Here is a 27,192-nt window from a genome sequence, read left to right as displayed (position 1 = left end):
CAGCCATAACACTGCCACAGTATCAAGTTCATTGCAGGGCAATCTATAAAGTGTCCTCTATGCATGTATGGGTATAACTTTCAAAGCAGAAAAGATATTTTTATGACACTTTTACCTATTATAGATCTTGACAGTGTCTAGCATATTCCATGTCATGTCATCCCAATTATAGTCACAACAAGGGCTAATGTAAATCAGGGGCCTATTTTCTTATCCAGCTGTCACTTTTTAATCCCTACAGATAATTTGGATGAAACTTTACCCAGGTCCACATTTTATCATACAATAGTCAAGTCCTTAGCTCAAAGATCAAGTTTTTTAATGGGTGGGGAGACCTCATGAGATGGATGTCACAATATGGTTTTCAGTTACAAATATAATTGCTTAAAAGTCGTCAAACTGCAAACAACAAAGATCCTGATCTGCCATAGTTCAATGTTCCTGTAGATCAGGATCTTTTTTGTTTGTTCTACTAATTACTCCCAACAAAATGCACAGATCCAGATCTGCTGGTGTATTATGCTATGACAGATCTGGGTCTGTGCAGTTTACAGTTGGACTCATCTTATAAGCGAGTACAGATAGTACTTTTTCAAAATTCTTATGACAAGGATTTCATCTGAGACATCATTCAACTGTCATTCACTACTTGTCAAAGTAACAGACCTGTACATAATTAAATTAACCTGTCATGAAAGGACATTCAAAATACCAGACATTTTTTCCCTTAATACATATGCCCTGTAATGTAATACAAGGAAAATATGCAACTTAAAATAACAACAGGGAGATTCATACTTGTTTTTTTATGAGCAGGTGTCATTTACAGAGGGACTGTCACAGTTGCTACATCATGCTATCTTTTCTCAGCTTTGTGCATGTTTTGCAATGATAACTATATCAAAGATTCATTACAAACCAGTATTTATATGTCTGTATTATATATAAAAAAAACTACAGAACCAGGGCTATGAATCACAAGCATCATGTGATAACTAATTCCTGTGTGGTAATTGTTACAGCCCTTCTGTGGATAAGGTTTACGTTAAGGTAGTGTCTCTGCTTTGTGCCCTCGATACTGGCAGGATGGGATCCATAAGTATTTATGCCTCTCCCCCAAAACCGTGGTAAGGCATATACACTAGTATTGCCCTCCCCTTGTCTGTCCATCCATTGTTCCATCTATTAGTATCTTCTGTCTGTTCCACATTGGTTATGTTTTGTGTTTAGGTCTGGGTTTTTTAGGCATTTTGGTGGGACATTCATCAAGGTGGCATATAATCCACTTGAGACAGAGTAGTTGTTGTTGATGTCCATCCATACCATATGTCCTATATAGTTCATCCATCTGACATGTCATGTATGTCACAAATTCAACTTTTGCTCTGTAGCATTATTAGACTTAAAATGTTAATTACAAATTTGGTCTGCAGCCTAATATTAAGAAGACCTTAGTCAAAAAGTATTTGTAAATATTGGACAAAATTATGAAGCATGCTTGTCTTATATGTCTGGCCTTATACTGTAAATTTTGCTTCAGCTGAATAACTTGAAGGAATACATGGAATTAAAAAATTTCAAGAATGAACCTTAATGGCGAGAAGATATAAAACAAGTTTGATTTTTATCTTTATGTCCCTGCCGTATTAGTGGAAAGGGCATGTAGTGATGATGCCCAAGTAAATCTGCCATATCTGTGGAGGTGATACGTAGTGTTACCCATGTCAGTCTGTCACATCATGCAAGGGGACACATAATGTTACCCATTTGAGTCTGTCATATCATGTGAACGGACACATAGTGTTACCTATGTCAATCTGTCATATCATGTGAGGGGATACAGTGTTACCTATGTCAATCTGTCATATGTAAGGGGATACAGTGTTACCCTTAGTCTGTCATATCATGTGAGGGGACACAGAGTGTAACCTATGTTGATCTGTCATATCATGTGAGGGGAGACAGTGTTACCCTTAGCCTGTCATATCATGTGAGTGGACACATAGTGTTGCCCATGTGAGTCTGTCATGCCATGTGAAAGGACAGAGTGTTACCTATATCAGTCTGTCATATCATGTGATGGGACAGAGTGTTACCTATATCAGTCTGTCATATCACATCAGATCCAGTACAAATTTTAATTTTATCAGAGTAACTTTTGAAGGACTTAATACATTGAAATAAATTTGGTATGAGACTTTGCATGAAGAAGACTTAGATCAAATGTCACTTTTATCATTTTTTTACAGCAACATTCTCTGAGTTATGGCCCCTGTTTAGAACTGCCCTTTAATAGATGCAGAATAATGTTTGAAGATTTTGTGGATTGAAACCAGATTTTTATGAGACTTTACATTAGGAATATTTACATAAATATTTTTACAACTTTTAGCGTTACATTCTTAGAGTCTGACTTTTCATTAGCGCTACTTAGCCAGGATTGTACTGACATGCTGTTCAATCTTGTACAAATATAACAGTATATACAGTAAGAAGACTACATTCAAATTAATTTTTCACTATTTTGTGGCAAACATTTTGAGCATCATGGTTCCTGTACATTTTAAAACTTGGCCACTCATTTTCCACTTAGTAAGTTTAGAAAGACTTTGTGAAATGAAACAAAATTTTACATAAATGCTTTACATTAAACAAACCTAGATAAAATTTGATCTTCATCATTTTCCAGCAATAAGTTTACTAAATTATGTTTTAACTTAGAAATTTGTTCCTCAATCACAAAATATTGGTAGGGGCATCCCTGTTACATGTATATGGACACATTTCAAGTTTATCAATATTTATGGCTTGACTTTGAAATTTGTCCTTAAATTATGAACCAATATCCTTCAGTTATTCCATGGTGGCTGAGGCATCTATGTTATCAAGCCATCTTTCTAGTTGATCATCACAGCAGATTACATAGCCCTTAATATTCTATTTCCTTGGAATAGCAAGGAATCTGTAAAAGAGGAAAATAACATTTTATAATCAAGGCAAAATTTCATGGTTAGGACTTAAACAGTGTTAAGCATCCCCCCCCCAATCAAATTGAAATAGTTACATGAGAGTTGTTGTTGTTGTTGTTTTAGGGTTTAACACCATTTTTCAGCACAAGATAGGCCTTTACATGGGGGCCAGTATTAACGGTGGAGGAAGAACCAGGGAAAACACTGGAAAGAACTACCGACCCATAAGAAGCTACCAGCAAGCTTTCTCCTATACCCACATTGGCTGAGCCTGAGACTTGAACCCACACAGACAGAGGTGAGATGGCAGTGATCTGTAATGGTGAGCGCTTTAGACTACTCTGCCACTTGGAGACAATTCCCTTGAGATTTGCAGTCATATACTGTATGTACTCTCTTAAAAGTCGAATCAAACTGCACAAAACAAAGATCCTGATCTGTTGTCACATAATGTGCCTACAGATCGGAGTCTGATTTGTTTGTTCTACTGAATACTCGTAACAAACTGCACAGACCCAGATTTGCCATCGCATCATGTGATGGCAGATCTGGGTCTGTGCAGTTTGCAGTTAGAATCATCTTATAAGTGAGTACATATGGTAATCATCTTGAAAGCCATTTGACAAATTCCTTATTTGTCAGATATTATTTTGTTATATGTAAATCTCTTGTTGTACCTCCTCTAATTTGTGCCTTTATTCAGCCCCCTTTGATTTCTAGCACATGGAATACAGGTATGTGGGATGCATAGGTATGAATAGATATATCTTTAAATGGTCACATAGTGCAGGGCTCTAATCACAACAGCTTATAATGATAGAGAACACCTGTCTTCTCAGGAATCATAAATACAGCAATCAATTAGCAATCAGTTAATTGCTTGTCTGGAATATAACCTCTTTCTCATACTACATGTGATGGAGGGTGATATAGATATCACTGTGTGTGTGTGTCTGTCAGTCCATAAATTTATGTTTTCTGGAAGATAACTCTTTACCTGTCAAGGTGTTTCAGTCAGACTTGGTACACATTTCAAGCTTGCATAGGTACCTTTTCATACACAGAATTTTCTGCATCCAGTATTTTATTTAATATCACAATGGAAACAAAATGTTGTATCAATATCTACCATAGGGTTACATTTCACAAGTATACAAAATTGACAGTGCTGGACTGTAAGGCATTTTCAGGAGGAATTTCTTAGAGTGTCTGACTCTGAAGCAGGAGGATGCTGGTTTGAACCCTGGCTTAGTCCTACCAAAGACTAAAAAAATGGTACTAGCAGCTGCCTCATTTGGCACTCAGCATTAAGATGTTAATGCTTAGGACTGGTTGGCTTGGCGTAAGGATAATGTGACTGGGTGGGACATGATGCTGCATGTTAGCAGCATGATGCCCCAGTGCTAGACATCACTATAAAACTGTCACACTGCAGACATCCAAAACACAGAAACACACAGGAGGAATTTCTAGGCATCGTGATACCAGTTAAGTTCCTGGGTCTATGAAATTTGTCAAGACTAATCACCAGAACAAATAACACAGACTCAGATCTGCCAGCTATTATGTGATCAGGGTCATTTTGTGTTTGCAGTTAGACTTGACTTATAAGCAAGTATATACAGTATGTCATCTATCTTACTTAAAGAAAACATAAATACCAGTATCCAGAATTTTCCAAATGTTAAAATACCATAGCATGCAAGAAAGATTTTGATTATGAATTTTTATATTTACAGATGTGTAATAATGTTTTAATTTTTTAATTTTTTATCTCAGTACATGTATGTTTATAAAACATTTTAATCCAGGTATGCTTGATAAAAACCTTGATCCAGGTAGGTTTATAAAATACATTAATCCAGGTATGTTTATTATTTATTTGAGTTTATGTCATATTTTTTTATTAAGCTCTTAAAGTTCACAGAATAAACATGACCTTTCCAAGTCCTAAGACATGTGATGAACTCAAATTTAGTGCAAAATGACAAAGTCCTGATTTACTTGATGCCCACACTATGCCAGAAACATTATTTTAATATTGCTTGTCATGATCCTATGTAATGGTTAAAATATTTGTGTTATTTCCATCAAATTGTGTGTTTCACAGGTTTTTTGTGTTTGTCATAGTTATTTTTTAAGACCATTTCCACTATGACTGCATGAAAGCCCTTGAAATGAATTCAGTAGGCAGTAAGTATTTTTTAAGTAAGTAACCTACTGTGCAGTGGTTTATTTTTGTGTTACAAAGATTTCATGTTTTTAATTTTATGACATTTTGTTGTGTCTTAATTGCACATTGATGTATTTTCAACATTATTAACCATCTTAAAATGTACAGTATGAAAGTGATCATGCAATTTTTTAATGGATGATATATCTCCTTATAGGCTGGTACTTACGTATATACCGTATCTACCCTCTTATCAGTCAAGTCAAACTGCAAACTGCACACACCCAGATCTGCCATTGCATAATGTGACAGAAGATCTGGGTCTATGCAGTTTGTTTGGAGTAACCAGTAGAACCAATAGCATATACCCTGATCTGCAAGCACATTATGCTATGGGAAATCAGGAACTTTGCTGTTTGCAGTTTGATTCATCATATCAGCAATAATAATGGTACTGAAAATAACACACTTGTGAAAACAGCATTTTATAGATATTTCTTGACTGGATGCTAATGGTCCCAATTTAAAAAAAAAATATTTTTAAGCAAGAGAATGCCATTAGTTCCTTATCTCAACCTTAGTATGGCCATCCCTTTAGGACATTCTCCATTACCTGGACCAAATAATCTTTATAAAAGTTACATTGCTAAATGAGTCTTGATAATCATGCTTCACTATATATCAAAGAAATTTACTTTGACCTTCATACTGGAAATTGAGGTCTTCTTAGTATTTTTCTCTTGAATTCACATGATTTAATTGTGTTTGTTTGGAAACTTGTATTTATGTCATCATCCTAATGTATGGTAGCATATGGAAACACTGTAAGTGTCATCTGAATATGACAGTTGGGGACCTTGGAGCCATTGGTGAGAGAAACACAATGATCAATCAATCAAATACTAGGATAAAACATACAGCCATGAGTACACTTTGTATTATGAATAAAAATGAGATTCAGTTACTGGTACATCACATGCTGTTTACATTTAATCTAAAAAAATTAAGTTAATTGTTTGTGTTTGAATTATATTTGACTGTTGTAAACTTAAATAGTCATTATAGACTATTGTAAACTAAATATTGACTATTGTAAACTAGTAATTATGTTTGACTATTGTAAACTTAGTCATTATATTTAACTATTTTAAACTTAAATAGTCATTATATTTGACTATTGTAAATTAAATAGTCATTATGTTTGACAATTGTAAACATAAATAATCATTACGTTTGACTATTGCAAGCTCAAATGGTCATTATATCTGACTATTGTAAACTTAAATAGTCATTATGTTTAACTATTGTAAACTTAAATAGTCATTAGGTTTAACTTATAATAGTAAACTTAAATAGTCATTAGGTTTGAATATTGTAAACTTAAATAGTCATTACCATGTATGTTTGACTATTGTAACCTTAAATAGTCATTATATTTAACTATTGTAAACTTAAATAGTCATTATGTTTGACTATTGTAAACTTAAATAGTCATTATGTTTGACTAGTGTAAACTTAAATAGTCATTATGTTTGACTATTGTAAACTTAAATAGTCATTATGTTTGACTATTGTAAACTTAAATGGTCATTATGTTTGACTAATGTAAACTTAAATAGTCAATACAATATGCATCAAGTATTTTCCATATGTAAATTGTATTTATCATGTCCACTGAATAAAGATATAGACATCGGCAGCATCAACAATATCAAGATGTATGCATACAGATTTTGAAAGTGAAATATCTGCATCCAATGACTATTTACCTGAAGTTTGTGTAGAATATTGCATCCAATGACTATTTACCTGAAGTTTGTGTAGAATATTGCATCCAATGACTATTTACCTGAAGTTTGTGTAGAATATTGCATCCAATGACTATTTACCTGAAGTTTGTGTAGATTGTTACATCCAATGACTATTTACCTGAAGTTTGTGTAGAATATTGCTATGCTTAATTTGTTTCCCCTATAGTGCTAGGATTCATGGAAAGGCAGATATCTACATCCCCATATAGTTCTAGGATTCATGGAAAGGCAGTTATCTACATCCCCTATAGTGCTAGGATGCATGGAAAGGCAGATAACTACATCCCCTATAGGCTAGGATTAATGGAAAGGCAGATAACTACATCCCCTATAGTGCTAGGATTCATGGAAAGGCAGATAACTACATCCCCTATAGTGCTAGGATGCATGGAAAGGCAGATAACTACATCCCCTATAGTGCTAGGATGCATGGAAAGGCAGATAACTACATTACATTAACATACTTCAAAGACAAGACAATGCTTTCTGGAGACCCATGGTTCTATATGTTCAAATTCTGCAAGGGTGATCGCACCACACTGATTTTGCAAAAGAAAGCCATATTGTTTTCCACTGTTTGGGCATCAGAAATGTGAAAGTATAAATAACCATGACAATGTATTATGCCTTAAGTAACAATGCAGGAATGTGAATAAAATGGTCAATTTAATAATGAAAATATCAGTAATGAAAATAATCATTGTATTATCCATATTTATGTATGCAAGTATGATAAAAAGTCCATATAATGTACAAAAACCCATACAAATGGTCAGCTGTCTGACTATACTTATTCCCTGCCCATTTGAACAATTAGCATATGCCAGTAAATATATAATTTGCCAAGCTATGCTCAGAAAAGGAATGGTCAAACCTTGATATGGTCAAGGATGGCCATACTCACTAGCCATAACAGACAGCAGTTACACAAGCCCTAATATGGCCAAGGAAAGTCATGCTGCAGGGCCAGGACAAACAGCGGTCCCATGAGCACTAATATGGTCAAGGAAAGACATACTGAATGGCCAGAACAAACAGCAGTCCCATGAGCCCTGCTATGGTCAAGTAAAGCCATGCTGAATGGCCAGAACAAACAACAGTCCCACAAGCCCTGATATGGTTGAGGTAAGCCATGCTGAATGGCCAGAACAAACAACAGTCCTGCAAGCCCTGATATGATCAAGTAAAGCCATACTGAATGGCCTGAACAAGCATCAGTCCCACAAGCCCTGATATGGTCAAGTAAAGCCATGCTGAATGGCCAGAACAAACAACAGTCCCACAAGCCCTGATATGATCATGTAAAGCCATACTGAATGGCCTGAACAAACATCAGTCCCACAAGCCCTGATATGGTCAAGGAAAGCCATTCTGAATGGCCTGAACAAACAACAGTCCTACAAGCCCTGATATGGTCAAAGAAATCCATACTGAATGGCCTGAACAAACAGTAGTCCCATGAGCACTGATATGGTCAAGAAAAGACATACTGAATAGCCAGAACAAACAGCAGTCCCACAAGCCCTGATATGATCAAGGAAAGCCATACTGAATGGCCTGAATAAACAGCAGTCCCACAAGCCCTGATATGATCAAGTAAAGCCATACTGAATGGCATGAACAAACATCAGTCCCACAAGCCCTGATATGATCAAGGAAATCCATACTGAATGGCCTGAACAAACAGCAGTCCCACAAGCCCTGATATGATCAAGTAAAGCCATACTGAATGGCCTGAAGAAACAGCAGTCCTACAAGTTTTGTAAAATTCAAAAATTAATTTTTTCACTAGAATACAAAGTGAAAAAATGAAAAAGAACTTATTTTATTGTGAATGAAATCTTAAATAGTCCTAAAAGTTATAACACAATTCCAAAAGTATGGAGATGTGAATGAGTTCCAGTAGTGTTCCAACTGAATTTCAATGTTGAATATGCTGATGTACCAATAACCTTGAATAGTGTTGATTTGCTAACAGTATTGATATATCACAATGATATAATACAAAATGTCTCTAAATGAAATCTCAATAATCCCAAAATAGGCATTTAGTCCAAAAGTAATAATGAGTACTTTGTGATTCCAGTGAATAATTTATTTAAATAAATCCTCTCAAATATTATCTGAACACAACTAAAATTGATTCTTTTAAAAACTGATATTAAGTAGATGTCATCTCAGACCTACTTAGGTCTCTTGTCAACTAATGCATATACTCACTTATAAGTCAGTCTAAACTGCAAACAACAAAGACCCTGAACTGCCATTGCATAATGTGCTGGCAGATCAGGATCTGTGTTATTTGTTCTACTGACTACTTCTATCAAACTGCATAGACTTATATCTGCTGTCATATTATGTGGTAACAGACCTGAGTCTTTGCAGTTTGGAGTTGAAACTGACTTATAAGTGAGTACATATGGTAATATTACAAATTGTTCTTTGCAATGCATTACATTGTAAATCATGGGTCATACCACCAAAATCCATCCAGATTGTCCAGTTTAGTTTGGAAACCCTTGCACTGCAGTTTAAAACATTATTATTTACATCATATTTTTGATATAGTGTTAAGAGTGCAAGATAAAAAAAATTAATAATAGTAATAATAATAATAACAACAACAACACCAATTTAAATTTATTTTATCAGGATAACTCCATCATAACATGCTATTCTCCCCTGAGGCCCTCACAGGAACAAAATATTGCAAATAAAAAAATTTATTAATAATAAATGCATATGGAGTGATGCATTGACATGATAAATTGGTGTGCCAGTATTTCAATATTTACAATGAAAATTGCCTTTCAAACTAATGTTTTTTTAACACATTAGTATTTTGTTTAATGGTTTGGGAGAGTTTGTTTCCAAGGAACAGTGCCAGAGTAAGCAAATAATTCTTAAAAGTATTTGGTTTTGGGAATTGTCTTCTGCAATGATTATTTATAACCAGTCTCAATTTAGGTTCTTGGCATTGGTTTTCTGATTTAAAATTGTTACGAGTCGAGGCTCTTACAGAAAGTAACCAAAAAAAAGTGAAGACAACAAGCTTTGTAAAATTTAACAAATAATTTATTTCCCTAGAAAAACAAGGTAAAAAATGAGAAAAAGAACTTACGGTTTTATGAATCAAATCCAAAATTAATCCAAGAATTGTTTGCAGTTTGACTTGACTTATAAGTAAGTACATACATCACCTCAAAGCAATTCGTGTTATGTAACTGAATTGGCTTATTAGGAGTCGCTATTTTTATACCATGTAAGAATTAATGACATTTTATGTGCATTATTGTCAGTACTACCTTCACCTTTTCCTACATAACTGTCATTACAATGTTGGTTGGTTCGAATTTATGATAAAATATTGCTACGTTTTTAGTTAGAATTAGAAAGGCCCTTACTGATGTTGCAGTTTTGTCTACTTGTCAGAATTGTTTTGTCACCTTCGCATACAGTGGAGACAGTAAAACTATCGTAAAGGTCACCATTCAATCAATCCTGAGAAGCAGATGATCTTTATAGTTTTCTTAAATTCAAGTCAGTTTTTTTGTAGTATCTGTACATGTGTGAGATCCTGTATAATGGAACTTGAATAAACCAATCAGAACTGGAACCAAAGATTTTGGTTTATGTTCACGTATAATAAATTTGCTTCCTGACCAAACAGCTTATTTATGTAGTGAGTTTGATCTTTCCTGCAATTAATTTGCTGTTCAAAAAAGCCATTATATATATTACTTTTGATAATAAAAAAATGTTTTCTTTATGATGATTGCCATCAAGTTTTAAATATGACTTCTATTTTTATTTCTCTATGTTCATTTCATTAAAAGTGCCTCACTAGAGAATACTTGATAGTCATATACTATATTAGATACCCTGTATTATTGTTATTATTATTATTATTATTATTATTATTATTATTTTGATTTTTATTATTTTGATTTTGCAATTGGATATAGATTTTTACTGACTTGTGCTGTGTATATCTATATTGTGAGCTTAACATTTGTCCATGATTGTTAATTGTAGATAACATTTTGACATAACTTTTTAGTTCAGAACATTCTAGAAACAGATTTATTACGTAGTGATATATCAAGGTCAGTCTTGTTTACAGTTAGACTCGGTTTTTCCAATGGAAATCTTCAAATTCTATTACCTTATAGGTCAAGTGAAAATGTGTATAAATAGGGCTTTGATATACAAATAATTCATTCATATTTTAAGATCAGTCTGCAGGAATCCTTCACAGTTGTATTCAGATATAATTCAAGAGTAATTATTTTTTTAAATTATTCATTGGAATTACTAAGTGCTCATTGAGTTTGGACTGACACATTATTTTGGAATTATTTAGAACTCATTCAATGTAAATTATAAAATACATCATTGTGGTACATCAGGACATTCAAAACAGTTGGAATTCATTCAGAATAATCTATACTTCTGTACAAGTGATTTTACATTTTGGATTATTTTGGATTTAATTCACAATTCCTTACCTGTTTCTTTTTTTTCTCACTTTATAACTTGTTGATTTTACTTCCAATTGTCAGATTTGCTTTATTTCTGTTACTTAATTTAAGACCTATTGTCTTATCACTTGTAATAAATGAGATATATCATTCCAGCATTGACATGTAAGAATCAGGCACAAATTCTTAAATTCTTAAGTTGAATCCCTTTCCCTCCACACACAAACACTCAACAAAACAACTTCCATTAGTGGAGTTTATATGTGGCACCTTATACAGACTGGCAGTGTCACAGCTATTTTATTGTGACAAATACTCTTTCTTCTTGCTGCATATTGCCAGCAATAAATTTACTTTTTTTATTGTGATAAATACTCTTTCTCTTTGCTGCATATTGCCAGCCATAAATTGACTCTATTATTGTGATAAATACTCTTTCTCTTTGCTGCATACTGCCAGACATAAATTGACTTTTTTATTGTGATAAATACTCTTTCTCTTTGCTGCATATTGCCAGACATAAATTGACTTTATTATTGTGATAAATACTCTTTCTCTTTGCTGCATACTGCCAGCCATAAATTGACTTTTTTGTTGTGACAAATACTCTTTCTCTTTGCTGCATATTGCCAGACATAAATTGACTTTTTTATTGTGATAAATACTTTTTCTCTTTGCTGCATATTGCCAGACATAAATTGACTTTTTAATTGTGACAAATACTCTTTCTCTTTGCTGCATATTGCCAGACATAAATTGACTTTTTTGTTGTGACAAATACTCTTTCTCTTTGCTGCATATTGCCAGCCATAAATTGACTCTATTATTGTGATAAATACTCTTTCTCTTTGCTGCATACTGCCAGACATAAATTGACTTTTTTTATTGTGATAAATACTCTTTCTCTTTGCTGCATATTGCCAGACATAAATTGACTTTATTATTGTGATAAATACTCTTTCTCTTTGCTGCATACTGCCAGCCATAAATTGACTTTTTTGTTGTGACAAATACTCTTTCTCTTTGCTGCATATTGCCAGACATAAATTGACTTTTTTATTGTGATAAATACTTTTTCTCTTTGCTGCATATTGCCAGACATAAATTGACTTTTTAATTGTGACAAATACTCTTTCTCTTTGCTGCATATTGCCAGACATAAATTGACTTTTTTGTTGTGACAAATACTCTTTCTCTTTGCTGCATACTGCCAGACATAAATTGACTTTTATGTTGTGACAAATACTCTTTCTCTTTGCTGCATATTGCCAGACATAAATTGACTTTTTTGTTGTGACAAATACTCTTTCTCTTTGCTGCATACTGCCAGACATAAATTGACTTTTATGTTGTGACAAATACTCTTTCTCTTTGCTGCATATTGCCAGACATAAATTGACTTTTTTGTTGTGACAAATACTCTTTCTCTTTGCTGCATACTGCCAGACATAAATTGACTTTTATGTTGTGACAAATACTCTTTCTCTTTGCTGCATATTGCCAGACATAAATTGACTTTTTTGTTGTGACAAATACTCTTTCTCTTTGCTACATATTGCCAGACATAAATTGACTTTTTTGTTGTGACAAATACTCTTTCTCTTTGCTACATATTGCCAGACATAAATTGACTTTTTTATTGTGACAAATACTCTTTCTCTTTGCTGCATATTGCCAGACATAAATTGACTTTTTTGTTGTGACAAATACTCTTTCTTTATTTCTTCCTGAAGTAGTCAATGTCAAAACCCAACAAAAATTCTGTTCACCAACTGATGGCAAAATCACTGGGCGGGGAGTAATTCCTCTCTGAAAAGGTCAGATGTCAATAAGTCCTTTTTGTCTCTTTGTAAGGAACTTTAGGGATAAATACTGAAAATTAAAAGTTTATCTGTATAGAGCTCAAATGAAAGTCTCAAACACACAATAGGCTTGGATTTGTTCACACTTTCACTCTTGATTTTATAGAATCTTGACTCCAAGTAGAGGGAAGCGGTACAGGTATCAGAGGACACACCCATAAAGAAGTCACCCTCATTTTTGGCATTACAGATCCTGAAAGGGTGTCTAATTAACTGAAGTGCAGATCCTGGTTAATTTTCTTCTCTGACATATGTAAAGATATGACCATATTGTGGCTGATTTGTTTGCATACAAGACGGACATTCTTGGTGGAACAAGTTTGGATATGTGGAAATCCTTAATATTTTTGGATGAAAGTATAATAATACACTAGGCAGACTGACCAGCTATATATTTATCTTGGAAATCAGTTTAAAGGAGTGCCTTATTTTCTTACAAAACAAGCTAAACTTAAAAATTTAATTGCAAAATAACCAAAATGCAATTTCCTTTTTAAAAAGTCAGGACCCAAAGTCTGATTTGTTGATTTAGGATTGTTGAATTTGTGCTATCAAAGTACTGTAGTAACCCTGACTGTGCTGATTTCACAGAAAGGCCAAAAATATTAATTTTGTAAATCTTTCTAAAACACACACACACACACATACACCCACACACACACACACACACTCTAGCATCTCAAAATTTAAATTACGCCAAACAATGAAACAAAAACCCAGATAGTGTGGTACTTAGATCAGTCTATTTATTGTCAGCACTACAATCATTGGTATGGCTGTGCTGAATGCTTTGTAGAGGCAGACCATATAATATTGTGATTACATTTGGATTAGGTTTCTGTACTGGCACATAATAAAAGTATAACAAGGCAAGTTAGGATGAATTTTGTGTTACCAAGATTAACAAACCCCTTTCATATTGTTGTAAGTGTTACAAGGCAAGATATGATGCCATCTGTTTTACCAAGATTAACAAACCCCTTTCATGTTGTTGTAAGTGTTACAAGGCAAGATATGATGCCATCTGTTTTACCAAGATTAACAAACCCCTTTCATGTTGTTGTAAGTGTTACAAGGCAAGATAGGATGCCATCTGTGTTACTAAGATTAACAAACCCCTTTCATATTGTTGTAAGTGTTACAAGGCAAGATAGGATGCCATCTGTTTTACCAAGATTAACAAACCCCTTTCATGTTGTTGTAAGTGTTACAAGGCAAGATATGATGCCATCTGTGGTAAAAAGATTAACAAACCCCTTTCATATTGTTGTAAGTGTTACAAGGCAAGTTAGAATGATATTTGTTTTACCAAGATTAACAAACCCCTTTCATATTGTTGTAAGTGTTACAAGGCAAGATAGGATGCCATCTGTGTTACTAAGATTAACAAACCCCTTTCATATTGTTGTTAGTGTTACAAGGAAAGTTAGGATGACATTTGTTTTACCAAGATTAACAAACCCCTTTCATATTGTTAAGTGTTACAAGGCAAGATAGGATGCCATCTGTGTAACTAAGATTAACAAACCCCTTTCATATTGTTGTAAGTGTTACAAGGCAAGTGAGGATGCCATCTGTGTTACCAAGATTAACAAACCCCTTTCATATTGTTGTAAGTGTTACAAGGCAAGTTAGGATGACATTTGTTTTACCAAGATTAACAAACCCCTTTCATATTGTTGTAAGTGTTACAAGGCAAGATAGGATGCCATCTGTGTTACTAAGATTAACAAACCCCTTTCATATTGTTGTAAGTGTTACAAGGCAAGTGAGGATGCCATCTGTGTTGCCAAGATTAACAAACCCCTTTCATGTTGTTGTAAGTGTTACAAGGCAAGATAGGATGCCATCTGTGTTACCAAGATTAACAAACCCCTTTCATATTGTTGCAAGTGTTACAAGGCAAGTGAGGATGCCATCTGTGTTACCAAGATTAACAAACCCCTTTCATGTTGTTGTAAGTGTTTCAAGGCAAGATAGGATGCCATCTGTGTTACCAAGATTAACAAACCCCTTTCATATTGTTCTAAGTGTTACAAGGCAAGATAGGATGCCATCTGTGTTACTAAGATTAACAAACCCCTTTCATATTGTTGTAAGTGTTACAAGGCAAGTGAGGATGCCATCTGTGTTACCAAGATTAACAAACCCCTTTCATATTGTTCTAAGTGTTACAAGGCAAGTTAGGATGACATTTGTTTTACCAAGATTAACAAACCCCTTTCATATTGTTGTAAGTGTTACAAGGCAAGTTAGGATGACATTTGTTTTACCAAGATTAACAAACCCATTTCATGTTGTTGTAAGTGTTACCAGGCAAGATAGGATGCCATCTGTGTTACTAAGATTAACAAACCCCTTTCATATTGTTGTAAGTGTTACAAGGCAAGTGAGGATGCCATCTGTGTTACTAAGATTAACAAACCCCTTTCATGTTGTTGCAAGTGTTACAAGGCAAGTGAGGATGCCATCTGTGTTACCAAGATTAACAAACCCCTTTCATGTTGTTGTAAGTGTTACAAGGCAAGATAGGGTGCCATCTGTGTTACCAAGATTAACAAACCCCTTTCATATTGTTGCAAGTGTTACAAGGCAAGTGAGGATGCCATCTGTGTTACCAAGATTAACAAACCCCTTTCATATTGTTGTAAGTGTTACAAAGCAAGTGAGGATGCCATCTGTGTTACCAAGATTAACAAACCCCTTTCATATTGTCCACCTGGTTTCCGGATAATGTGACTAGGTGGGACATCATGCTACATGTCTGCGGCATGATGCCCCAGTGCAAGACATCACAATAAACTGCCACACCGCAGACATCATGGTGATGTGACTAAAAAATTGTTAAAGCTACGTTAAAAATCCAAATCACACACACACACACATACTAACCTCTTAATACTGAGTGACAAGCAAGGCAGCTGTTAGTACCATTTTTATAAGTCTTTGGAATGACTTGGCTGAGGTTCGAACCCAAGACCTCTCACATCCGAGGCAGATGTTCTAACCAATTAAGCCCCTAGAACAGTGTTTTTTTCTAATTCAGACTGTAAATTTGCCTACATAAAATTGCACTGTGTCATTGTCACCAACTCTATCTCTCTCTCCCTCTCTCTCTCTCTCTCTCTACTGTGTTATTGCAGATGCCTTTAACTTCATCCATTACTGTTTTAGTTAGTTATAAAGGTGTTGACAATCTATTTTACATAGTGTGCCACTATTTTCTGGATTAATTACAAAATGAATGTATGCATGCCACCAGTAAGAGAGTAACACTGTTAAAATCAAGATTTTTGGATGCCCTTTGTGTGCCACACAAAACCTCCTGATATGCCACATTGTGGCACATGTGCTGTAGGTTGTCAACCCCTGTGTCATAATGTACTATATTATTGAACCTTTTTATTTATAAAGCAGTTTAAGAGACATGGATATGCCGAGGTCATGAAGACTTATTTTCAGTCACTAAGTCACATCTACATATGCGTGTTACATGGTACTGAGATACAATTTTTTTGTGTAGATTACAAAATAAATGTGACAAATATAGAATATGGATAAAAAAAAATATACTTGTACACACAAGCATCATATTTTCTCATTTATCATTTCCATTTATTAATTGCTCAGGTAATATGTAATAATGAACCTGGCTGAGTAACAAAAAGATATAGATAGTTAGGTACAGGTGAGATATTCTTTATAGCTCAGCTTCCATGATGATGTCATATTTAGCCATTTGGCAATGTATGACTGAAATTCCATGCAGACAGCAGGTGAAAGGTGTGTATAGGCAATCTGGGCTTGATTTCCCAGTGGCAACCATTACTCATCAACTAGTAGAGCAGCACAGTTACATATAACATACTACTGGGCACAAGCCCAAATATTACCCAATACTATATAGGTCACAGACTGTCGGTAAAAATGAGGTCAGTCTGGTTCACTTTGTCATACCCAGTGGTCTTACAACTGTTGACACCTGTGAGTGTGAAAACAAGTCCTTTCCTGACAAGTTTTTTTTTCTTGGGCTAATTAGGATGTCAGTGTGGTAGTCATGGATGACCCTGAGCTGTTATTTCATATAAATTTGACTGTAATACTTTTGAGATTTCTCTTGTCCTAGGTTTTGTTTTACTGTAGCCTGTATCATATTACTGTTAAGTTAAAATAACCAAGACTCACTATTTTTTTGAAGTGAAAATAGTTGCATATGCAGAAATTATATATAAAGTAAAGCAGAAATTATATATAAAATAATCAGGGAAATGTACATCTTTTCCCTGCAGGTATTTTTAATTTGCCTAAAACTCATACAAATTGACATGTGTATCATTATGTTTCAAGACTGTAGTATTTTCCATTTAGACCACCTTCAAAGTAGTTACAATATGGTTGCAAAAATCTCCTGAAGTTGCACAATACTATAAAATCAGAAAATATTTAGGTCTGCATTCTGCTATTTCTGTGGAGTTAGAAAATCATGAAATATAAAAGACAACAAAATCTTATACTCATCCTAGTACCTGGTCAAATGCAGTAGTCTACAAAATATTCTTATGAAGATAACATTCAGGTGTAAAACAATTAAATTCTAACCGCATGAAATATCAGATTATACAGTGTACTCTAGGCTTTACCATTGGAGATCTCACTCTTGATAGCATTATGTACATATGAAATACGATTTATTCATGTCTACCTGAATTTAAAATTTAGTTACTGTTTACATCTTGTATGGCTGAATGAGGAAATTTTTGGCCATTTGATTATGGGCAAGATCTGTAGTAATTTCAGGGGACTGGTCCTGTGAGCTTGTGGGATGTTTTGGCAAGTTTCTACATACTACATGCATACATACATACATATGTACATACAAACATACATACATACACACATACACACACACACACACACACACACACGGATGGACAGATGGGCAGACAGACAGACAGACAGACTTGCCTATAAGTTGAGTCCAACTGCACACAATATAGATCCTGATCTGTTGTAGAATAATGTGCCTGCAGATTGTGGGCTATGTTGTTTGTTATACTGATCACTCCTAACAAACTGCACCAACCCAGATCTACCAATGCATGATGCAATGGCAATCTAGTCTGTGCAGTTTGCAGTTGGACTTGTCTTATAAGTGAGTACATATGGTACATACATGCATACTAAAGCTGGGTACCAGGAAAAAGGATGTACATGTACAATGATATACCTTAGTATTTCTAAACATACCACAATACATACCATAGTATACTACAATTTATATTAGGAGCCAGTAATTTAAATTCCCATGTATATATAGACCAGGGCTCACATAGTATACTACAATTTATATTAGGGGCCAGTAATTTAAATTCCCATGTATATATAGACCAGGGCTCACATAGTATACTACAATTTATATTAGGAGCCAGTAATTTAAATTCCCATGTATATATAGACCAGGGCTCACATAGTATACTACAATTTATATTAGGAGCCAGTAATTTAAATTCCCATGTATATATAGACCAGGGCTCACATAGTATACTACAGTTTATATTAGGAGCCAGTAATTTAAATTCCCATGTATATATAGACCAGGGCTCACATAGTATACTACAATTTATATTAGGAGCCAGTAATTTAAATTCCCATGTATATATAGACCAGGGCTCACATAGTATACTACAATTTATATTAGGGGCCAGTAATTTAAATTCCCATGTATATATAGACCAGGGCTCACATAGTATACTACAATTTATATTAGGGGCCAGTAATTTAAATTCCCATGTATATATAGACCAGGGCTCACATAGTATACTACAATTTATATTAGGGGCCAGTAATTTAAATTCCCATGTATATATAGACCAGGGCTCACTTCCAGTGTAGAGTGCTCATCTTGCAAGTCACAGTCCTTGTTCTCAAGATTCCTGTTTCAGGAAATTATCTCAAGTTCTTGGAAACACTAAGATTTGGACAATGTTGAAGCATTTTGAATTGGAAATAAAATTTAATTAACTTTGACATTTGAATCAGTTTGTTGGGCAATAAAATGAACCTGTCTGTATCAATAAGCCTTACAATTAGGTAGATTGGCCAACACTAAAATAACCTTCTCTTGCTAGAAGTCAATACAATGTAACTTACTGCATTTACCCAGTCAAAAGCCCATGCTTCATTTTAAGGCAAATGTTTACTAGGAATATGCTTGTCAAATAATACTGTATTTTTCAAGCAATAAGCCCATGCCTGATGATAAGCCCCTGTTCCATTGAAATGTTGGTAAATACCATATGTTCTCACTTATAAGATGTATCCGACTGCAAACTGCACAGACCCAGATCAGCCCTCACATAATGTGCCAGCAGATCTGTGCAGTTTGTTAAGAATAATCAGTAGAACAAACAACACAGACCCTGATCTGTGGGTGCATTTTTCTATGGACTCTCAGGATCTTTGTCACTTGCGGTTTGATGGAAGTATATAAAATATCAGCGAGTATATAAAGAATGTACCAGTATATTTTTGTCTGATAATAAGTTAACCCATCTTTTTGGCAAATGTATCAAGTCTGGACTGTTGGCTTTATAATGGAAGAAATACTATGAATCTACAAATTTTTTGGGGGGAGGGACTAGACAGATCCCCCCCTTAATTTACCCCCAAAATAAAAGTGTTTTTATGTTTTCATGTATCCTTCTAAGGTGTGTATGTTTGGATTTTTTATTCAAAAAGAATTTTTGATGATTTATTTATTGTCCCTAGTGTATTCTAAAGGGTTGTTCATCTGATTCTGGCTTCAATCTCCAAGATCGGAATCCCTTCCTGTATGTATTCAAGCGATCCTTGTTAAGGATCTCCTATGTCCTGTGTATGCTATGTGTATATTTGCTGTATTGTTTGTTTGCTATAAATTTGTATGTAAGGACAGCAATAATACCAAGGTTACTCCCCAGTTGTCTTATCATTGGATAAAAAAATGTTTTTGTTATTTGGACATTATCAATTCCATAAGTTTGTCCCAAATTTAATTTCCTATAATCTGGTTAACTAATTTTGAATTTTAGTGAGAAATGGTTGCATTCTACAAAAGAAAAGAAAAACAAATTCCTAGTGTTTTATATGTGTTCATTGTAAAACGTTTCTCATTTTTCCTCAAAGTGTTTTAAGGGTGAGAAGACCATGCCCTATTTAAGGAACCACATTTCCTCTATTTCATCATGCTTCTCTTAATCTTCAGTCATAGCCTTGCCTGCTATCTTGAAAATTATAGTTTAGTTTTAATTTCTTGGGCTAAAATGGTCTGAAAGGGCCTAAAATTAAAAAATATTAAAAAAATATGTTAGTTATCACCTAAAAGATTAATTTTGGGTAACCCTTTATTGTTGAGGTAATCCTATATCCTGATGAAAATCTGCCATTGCATAAAGCACCGCTGAGCAGAGCCACCATCTGAGCCAATAAAAATGACATTAGAAAAGTAAAGTCATTTATGATTGACTGACACAAAATCTGAAGCACACATTTGAGTTCAGAATTATTCTTTTTCAGGACTGTGTTATTTGTGTGATTTGGATTCTTAATTTAGCTTAAACCATTTTTTAGTCATATCCCTACGATGTCTGCAGTTTATAGTGATGTCTAGCAGTGGGGCATCATGCTGCAGACATGTAGCTTCATGCCCCACCTAGTCACATTATCCTGATACCAGGAAAACCAGTCCTAACACTAACCCTTAAATGCTCAGCACCAAGTGATGCAACTGTTAGTGTCATTTATATAAAGTCTTTTGTACAGCTCGGCAGGGATTTGAACCCGCATCCTCCCACATCTGAGGCAGATGCTCTAACCACTTAGGAAATGGGAGCATTCTGCCAGAATAAGTAAAAATGGTGATCATTTATATTGGTCACATGTATAGCTTTGCAGTGTGTTTACTTTCCTGATGATTCATTATTGGACTCCTTTACATCATACAGTTTCAACTTATACCTTTGACCCCCAACCCAGTTATGCAACTCACCATGACAGGTCCCTGTCAGCAATGTATATTAATGAAAATATTAATGCAGACATTGAAGGCAATATGATTGATTTATTTACCTTTGTGATTCATGCATATTACAGATAATATAGTTTTAAAGCCTTCCTTTGCATATCATTAATAGATAATTTATGTGGAACAGTTTTGCCCTCACAACCTGCAATAGTTCATGACTGCCTCATTTTCCTGTAGCATAAAAAACATGCTTTTCCAAAAAGACTGGTTTACATGTTACTAGAAAAATTCATTTCCATAACTGTGAATTTAAGCTCTGATCTGGTATGCTTGCCTTACAATCTTCACACGCTTGTACATAGGCTTCTGGGATCCAGGTAGCTGAGTGGTCTAAGATGCATACTGTTACAGGTCACTTGCATATTTCACCTCTCTTCGTATAAATTAGAGTTTTGTCTTGACCCTTGGGGGTAAGTGTGTAATGTTGTTGGTAGCTTCCTTTGGGTCAGTGTTTTTTTCTGGGTTCTTTCTCCACCAAATATATTGGCTGCCATGTATAAGTGGTGGTTGGCATCCGTTAGTCTTGAGAGATGATGGAAGTGCGCCCATGAGAGATGTCCCGGTTGGTGGTTGTGCAGTGTCTGCTGTGGCTATGGAGCCAAATACGAGAGTGGTAGTCCTTGCTGCACTTGAAGGTTGAGTCTGGTGTAGGTTGGAGCTGCTTCTTCTTCCTCTGAGATTGCTTTTCATCAGCTAGCAAGCATAGCTTGTCCTCGCTGGCTTCCAGACCATTGATCAGAGCATGTCACCAGCTGGACCTGTATAAAGCAAGCTCTTCCCAGGTTGACATCAATGTCAAGGGCTTTCATGTCATGCTTGCAGACATCCTTGAAGCAGAGAGGCGGCCATCCGACTGACCTTTTGCCAGAGGCAAGTTTAGAATAAAGACGGTCTTTGGGGCTCTGTCCATCATCCACCTGACGTACATGGCCCAGCCTTCTGATGCGCTTAGCATGCAGGCATAGTACACGGAGATCTTAGCGTTCAGGGTCATCATGCTGTTGTTCCACTCTCTCTGCGACAACCTGGAGAGAGTTGTTGATGCCATTCCTATCCGCTTGTTGATCTCAGCATCGAGCAAGAGGTTGTTGGTGATGGTAGAGCCGAGGTATGTGAACTGACTGACTACCTCAAATTCGTAGTTGTTCATGATGATGCTTTGGGGGCCTGCATCCTGAGCCATCACATTTGTTTTCTTTAGGCTGATGGTCAACCTAGACTCATCAGATGCTTTAGCAAAGTGGTCCATCAGGCGCTGTAGCTCAGCTTCTGTGTGAGTGGTTAGAGCAGCATCATTTGCAAAGAGCATGTCCCTGATGGTTGCTTCGCGCACTTTGCTCTTTGCCTTCAGTCATGCCAGGTTGAACAGTCTGCCATCTGATTGGGTGTGCAGGTAGATCCCTTCTGTGGACATTCCAAAGGCATGCTTCAGCAGGACAGCGAAGAAGATGCTGAAGAGCGTGGGGGCAAGGATGCAGCCCTGTTTCACTCCACTGCAGAGTTAGCCTATCATGTACTGAGCAATGGCATTAAACACACTTAACCAAACCAACCACTGTTCATGTGATAACACAAATAAATGATGTGCCATGTTTTAGTGGATTTTGGTCTAAAGTTTTTGTTCATTCTTTACCCATATTGGCTGTCACCATTTTCATCCTTATAGCAATATGAGTGTAACATACTATAGATACTTACTTATAACATAAGTCCAACTGCAAAATACAGAGACCCAAATCTGATGGCACATAATGCACTGGCAGATCTGGGTCTGTGCAGCTTGTTGGGAATAATCAGTAGAACAAACTGCATAGACCCTGATCTGCAGGTGCATAATGTTATGGCATATCAGGATATTTGTTGTTTGCAGTATGAATCAACTTATTGATGAGTAGATATGGTAATCAAAAATTTCTTGTAGAATATTTATATGAAAATGAGAAGAATGTGTGTGTGTGATTTGGATTTGTAATGTAGCTTTTTAAAAACATCAGTCATATTGCTACGATGTCTGAAGTGAAGCAGTTTTATAGTAATGTCTAGCACTGGGGCATCATGCTGCAGACATATTGCATGATGTCCCACCCAGTCACATTATCCTGACACCAGGCTGACCAGTCCTAACACTAACCAATTAACGCTGAGCACAAAGCAAGTCTTTGGTATGATTCAGCTGGGTTCGAACCCACGACCCCCCACATCTGGGGCTGATGCTCTAACCACTAATACAAAAATGAGAAGAAAAAATAATAGACCACTTCTGTTGAACCTGTTTTTATGGCTAAAAAGATGCACATATAAGGAAGGTACAAAAACTTCAACATTATAATTTTTTAGTGAGTGGACAGATGTATAGATGGAGGTCACTTTATACACTTATGTACACTTTATACACATTATGTATAGCATTATACACATTATGTACACTTTATACACAAATAAACATGGTGGTACATGCTGTTCATACATTATACACATTATGTACACTTTATACACAAATAAATATGGTGGTTCATGCTGGACATACATTATACACATTATGTACACTTTATACACAAATAAACATGGTGGTACATGCTGTTCATACATTATACACATTATGTACACTTTATACACAAATAAACATGGTGGTACATGCTGTTCATACATTATACACATTATGTACACTTTATACACAAATAAACATGGTGGTACATGCTGTTCATACATTATACACATTATGTACACTTTATACACAAATAAACATGGTGGTACATGCTGTTCATACATTATACACATTATGTACACTTTATACACAAATAAACATGGTGGTACATGCTGGACATACATTATACACATTATGTACACTTTATACACAAATAAACATGGTGGTACATGCTGTTCATACATTATACACATTATGTACACTTTATACACAAATAAACATGGTGGTACGTGCTGGACATAAATAAACATGGTGGTACATGCTGGACATATATTATACACATTATGTACACTTTATACACAAATAAACATGGTGGTACATGCTGTTCATACATTATACACATTATGTACACTTTATACACAAATAAACATGGTGGTACATGCTGTTCATACATTGTACACAGTACACTTTATACACAAATGAACATGGTGGTACATGTTGATTAGATACATCTTGTTTTATCTCATCGGGTCGTAAGTACAAATATAATTATGGCATGGTCCTTGAACCATAGTGGTCATCCATCATCCATGGAGAGTTTTTATCCACAACTCCTTAAAAAAATCCTGCCTGACCAATGTCCACATACATGTACTATTACAGAGATCATAAAAGCTTTTCAGTTTGTTCATTTAGTGCTGATCCTTCATCCAGAATGTCCACCATTACAGTATTGTCAAACTTTTGAACATCTCAAAAACTGCTGAAGAGAATTTGACCAGTTGTAACAGAAAGTGACTGTAACCTTTAAACCCTTTTAGGTTTTTACAAATGCTGGTAATTTACCATAAGATATGGCCACCAACAGAAAAAAACCCTATAAATAAGTTCTTGTCAAAATCTGCACAACAGAATTTTACCAAATTGTAAAGAAAGCATGCCGGTAAACAGATTTGTATACTTTGTTCATATGATGCCAACCTGCCATCAAATTAAAATTGGCTGCCATTGATACAAAATTTTGAATGACTTCTCAAATCTGCTGAAAAGAATTTGACTAAACTGGACCAAAAGCAGCATTGCATTTGGGACTTATGGCCACTGTCACAAAAAATAAACATGTTTGTATGATATTTTCTTACTTAACAGATTTTGACTTAAATGTTTGGGTCACAAAGCATCTTGGGATAAAGGGTTTCCAAATTTATACAAATGATCCAGATCTGCCATCAAATATGGTACCATTATTAGGATTATAAACATTTTTAAATGATATCTCAAAAGGGACTCAACAGAAGGCATTCTGGTCTAAAGGACTTTCAGATTTGTGAAACATGATGCCATGATTATGGTCAGTATTACTAACATTATAAAGCTCTTGAAAAGGACATCTGAATGACCAATCAACATAATTTGACCAAATTTGTTATAAAGCATCTTTGCATAATAATAATCTTTCAGATTTGAATGAGTGATAATGATCTGCCATGAAAATTAGCCCAAAATAGCTATAATAAAGCCAGAAATTGCTATAAATAGCAAAACCTTTCAACAAAAGCTTCTAAAAATCAACTCATCAAATTTTGACAGAAAGCACCCTGGCTTGCCCTAAAGCATTCTTGAGTTGTACATATGATGCAAGTCTACTATCTGTTGTTACTAAAAATAAAAATAAAAACTTTTCTCAGAAAGAGCTGAACAGAAAAAGCTGGACATAAATAGCTTTAGCATGGTATAACTAATGCCCCTATGTCATCAAATATTGGTAATGTTACTAAAAATAGAAAAGCTTAAAACTGCACTTTGTCAAAAGCCACTCAAAATAATTGGCCCAAATTTAATGGAAAGCACAGTGAATGAAAAGACTTTAAATTTTTTCACATGATGTTGATCGATCACAAAATATGGCCAACAATACTAAAAACAGAAATAACTATTTAAACAGCTTTATCCCAAAAACAGATTTTGACCAACTTAGAAAGCATACAGGCATCAAAGCATTTTCCTGTTAGATGAATGAAGCAGTAGTGATATCAAATATGGATAAGTATTTAAACCAAAGGAAACTCTGAAATAATTGTTTTCTGTTAGTTTTTTTGAGCAACAGCATTGGAATAAATTTTCAAAGAAAGTATTCTCCTGGCTCATGTTTTTGTCAGCTGCTCTTGCGATTAGCTATTAGGCAGGTATGGGAGTTTGGGCCCACTTGAGCATCTTGTTATGCCCACATGTTGGCACTAGGCATTGTTGTACCCTGTGTCTGTGTAACTTTTCATTGCCACATCTAGACTGCTGGGTGGAAAATCATCATGAACTTTGAAGTTATGTGGTCTTTAGCTAACCTTTGAAAGAGGAGAATCACTCCTAACATTTCTGAATCCCACCTGGGTTTGTGTGCCCTGAAATGGATCAGAGGTCAGATGTACACAAATATCAATTACAATGACAATTTCAATTAATTTTCCTGTGGCCTAGTGATTAGGGCATCTACCTCGGATGCTGGAGGTCACAGGTTTGAACCCCGGCCAAGTCATACCAAAGATTTATAAAAATGGTACTAACAGATGCCTTGCTTGGTGCTCAGCATTAAGAGGTTACTATTAGGACACAGGTCAGCCTGGTGTCAGGATAATGTGACCGGGTTTGACATCATGCTATGTCTGTGGCATGATGTCCCAGTGCTAGACATCACTATGAACTGCCATGATGAAGACATTGTAGCAATATGCCTGAAAAATTGTTAAAGCTATGTTACAAATCCAAATCTCTCTCTCTCATGCATGCACGCACGTACGCGAGTGCACACACACACACAGACAGAGAGAGACAGGGGTTTAAATATGTATTGAATGTTATGGGGATTTCTGATGCCAAGTTGTTGCAATTGCTGTATGTTTATCATTTCCTGGAATAGGTACTTTGTAATCTTTCTTGACTCAAATAATCATTATCATCATTTTTTAAAAGATATTTGAGATGACTGTGTGTGTGTGTATATAGATATAGATATAGATATATATATATATATATATATATATATATATATATATATATATATATATATATATATATATATGTAGGTAGGCTAGAATAAACAGTAACATAAGAAAGAGTGAAAAGAGTGAAAACAACAAGCTTACAGTTTTAAGAATCAAATCCCAAAAGTAAACCGAGAATAATCCACAAATAA

At 35.0% G+C, this 27,192-nt stretch overlaps 2 protein-coding genes across 2 annotated transcripts in view; one reads left to right on the top strand and one right to left on the bottom strand.

Moving 5' to 3' along the window:
- Nucleotides 1–27,192, top strand: part of LOC149800909 (semaphorin-1A-like) — a 165,670-nt gene that overhangs the window by 35,619 nt on the left and 102,859 nt on the right. The window lies entirely within an intron of this gene.
- LOC149800910 (uncharacterized) lies at nucleotides 22,164–22,667 on the bottom strand. The gene has a single exon (XM_089956753.1). It carries the CDS (start codon nucleotides 22,665–22,667, stop codon nucleotides 22,164–22,166), a length of 504 nt encoding a protein of 167 aa, XP_089812879.1.

This window comes from Sinohyriopsis cumingii, chromosome 4 (assembly GCF_028554795.1).
Source record: "Sinohyriopsis cumingii isolate HCF-2022 chromosome 4, ASM2855479v2, whole genome shotgun sequence".
In the NCBI taxonomy this organism is placed as follows: domain Eukaryota; kingdom Metazoa; phylum Mollusca; class Bivalvia; order Unionida; family Unionidae; genus Sinohyriopsis; species Sinohyriopsis cumingii.
Note: the sequence above shows the minus strand (reverse complement) of the source record. Positions and strands in the feature narration are given on the sequence as shown.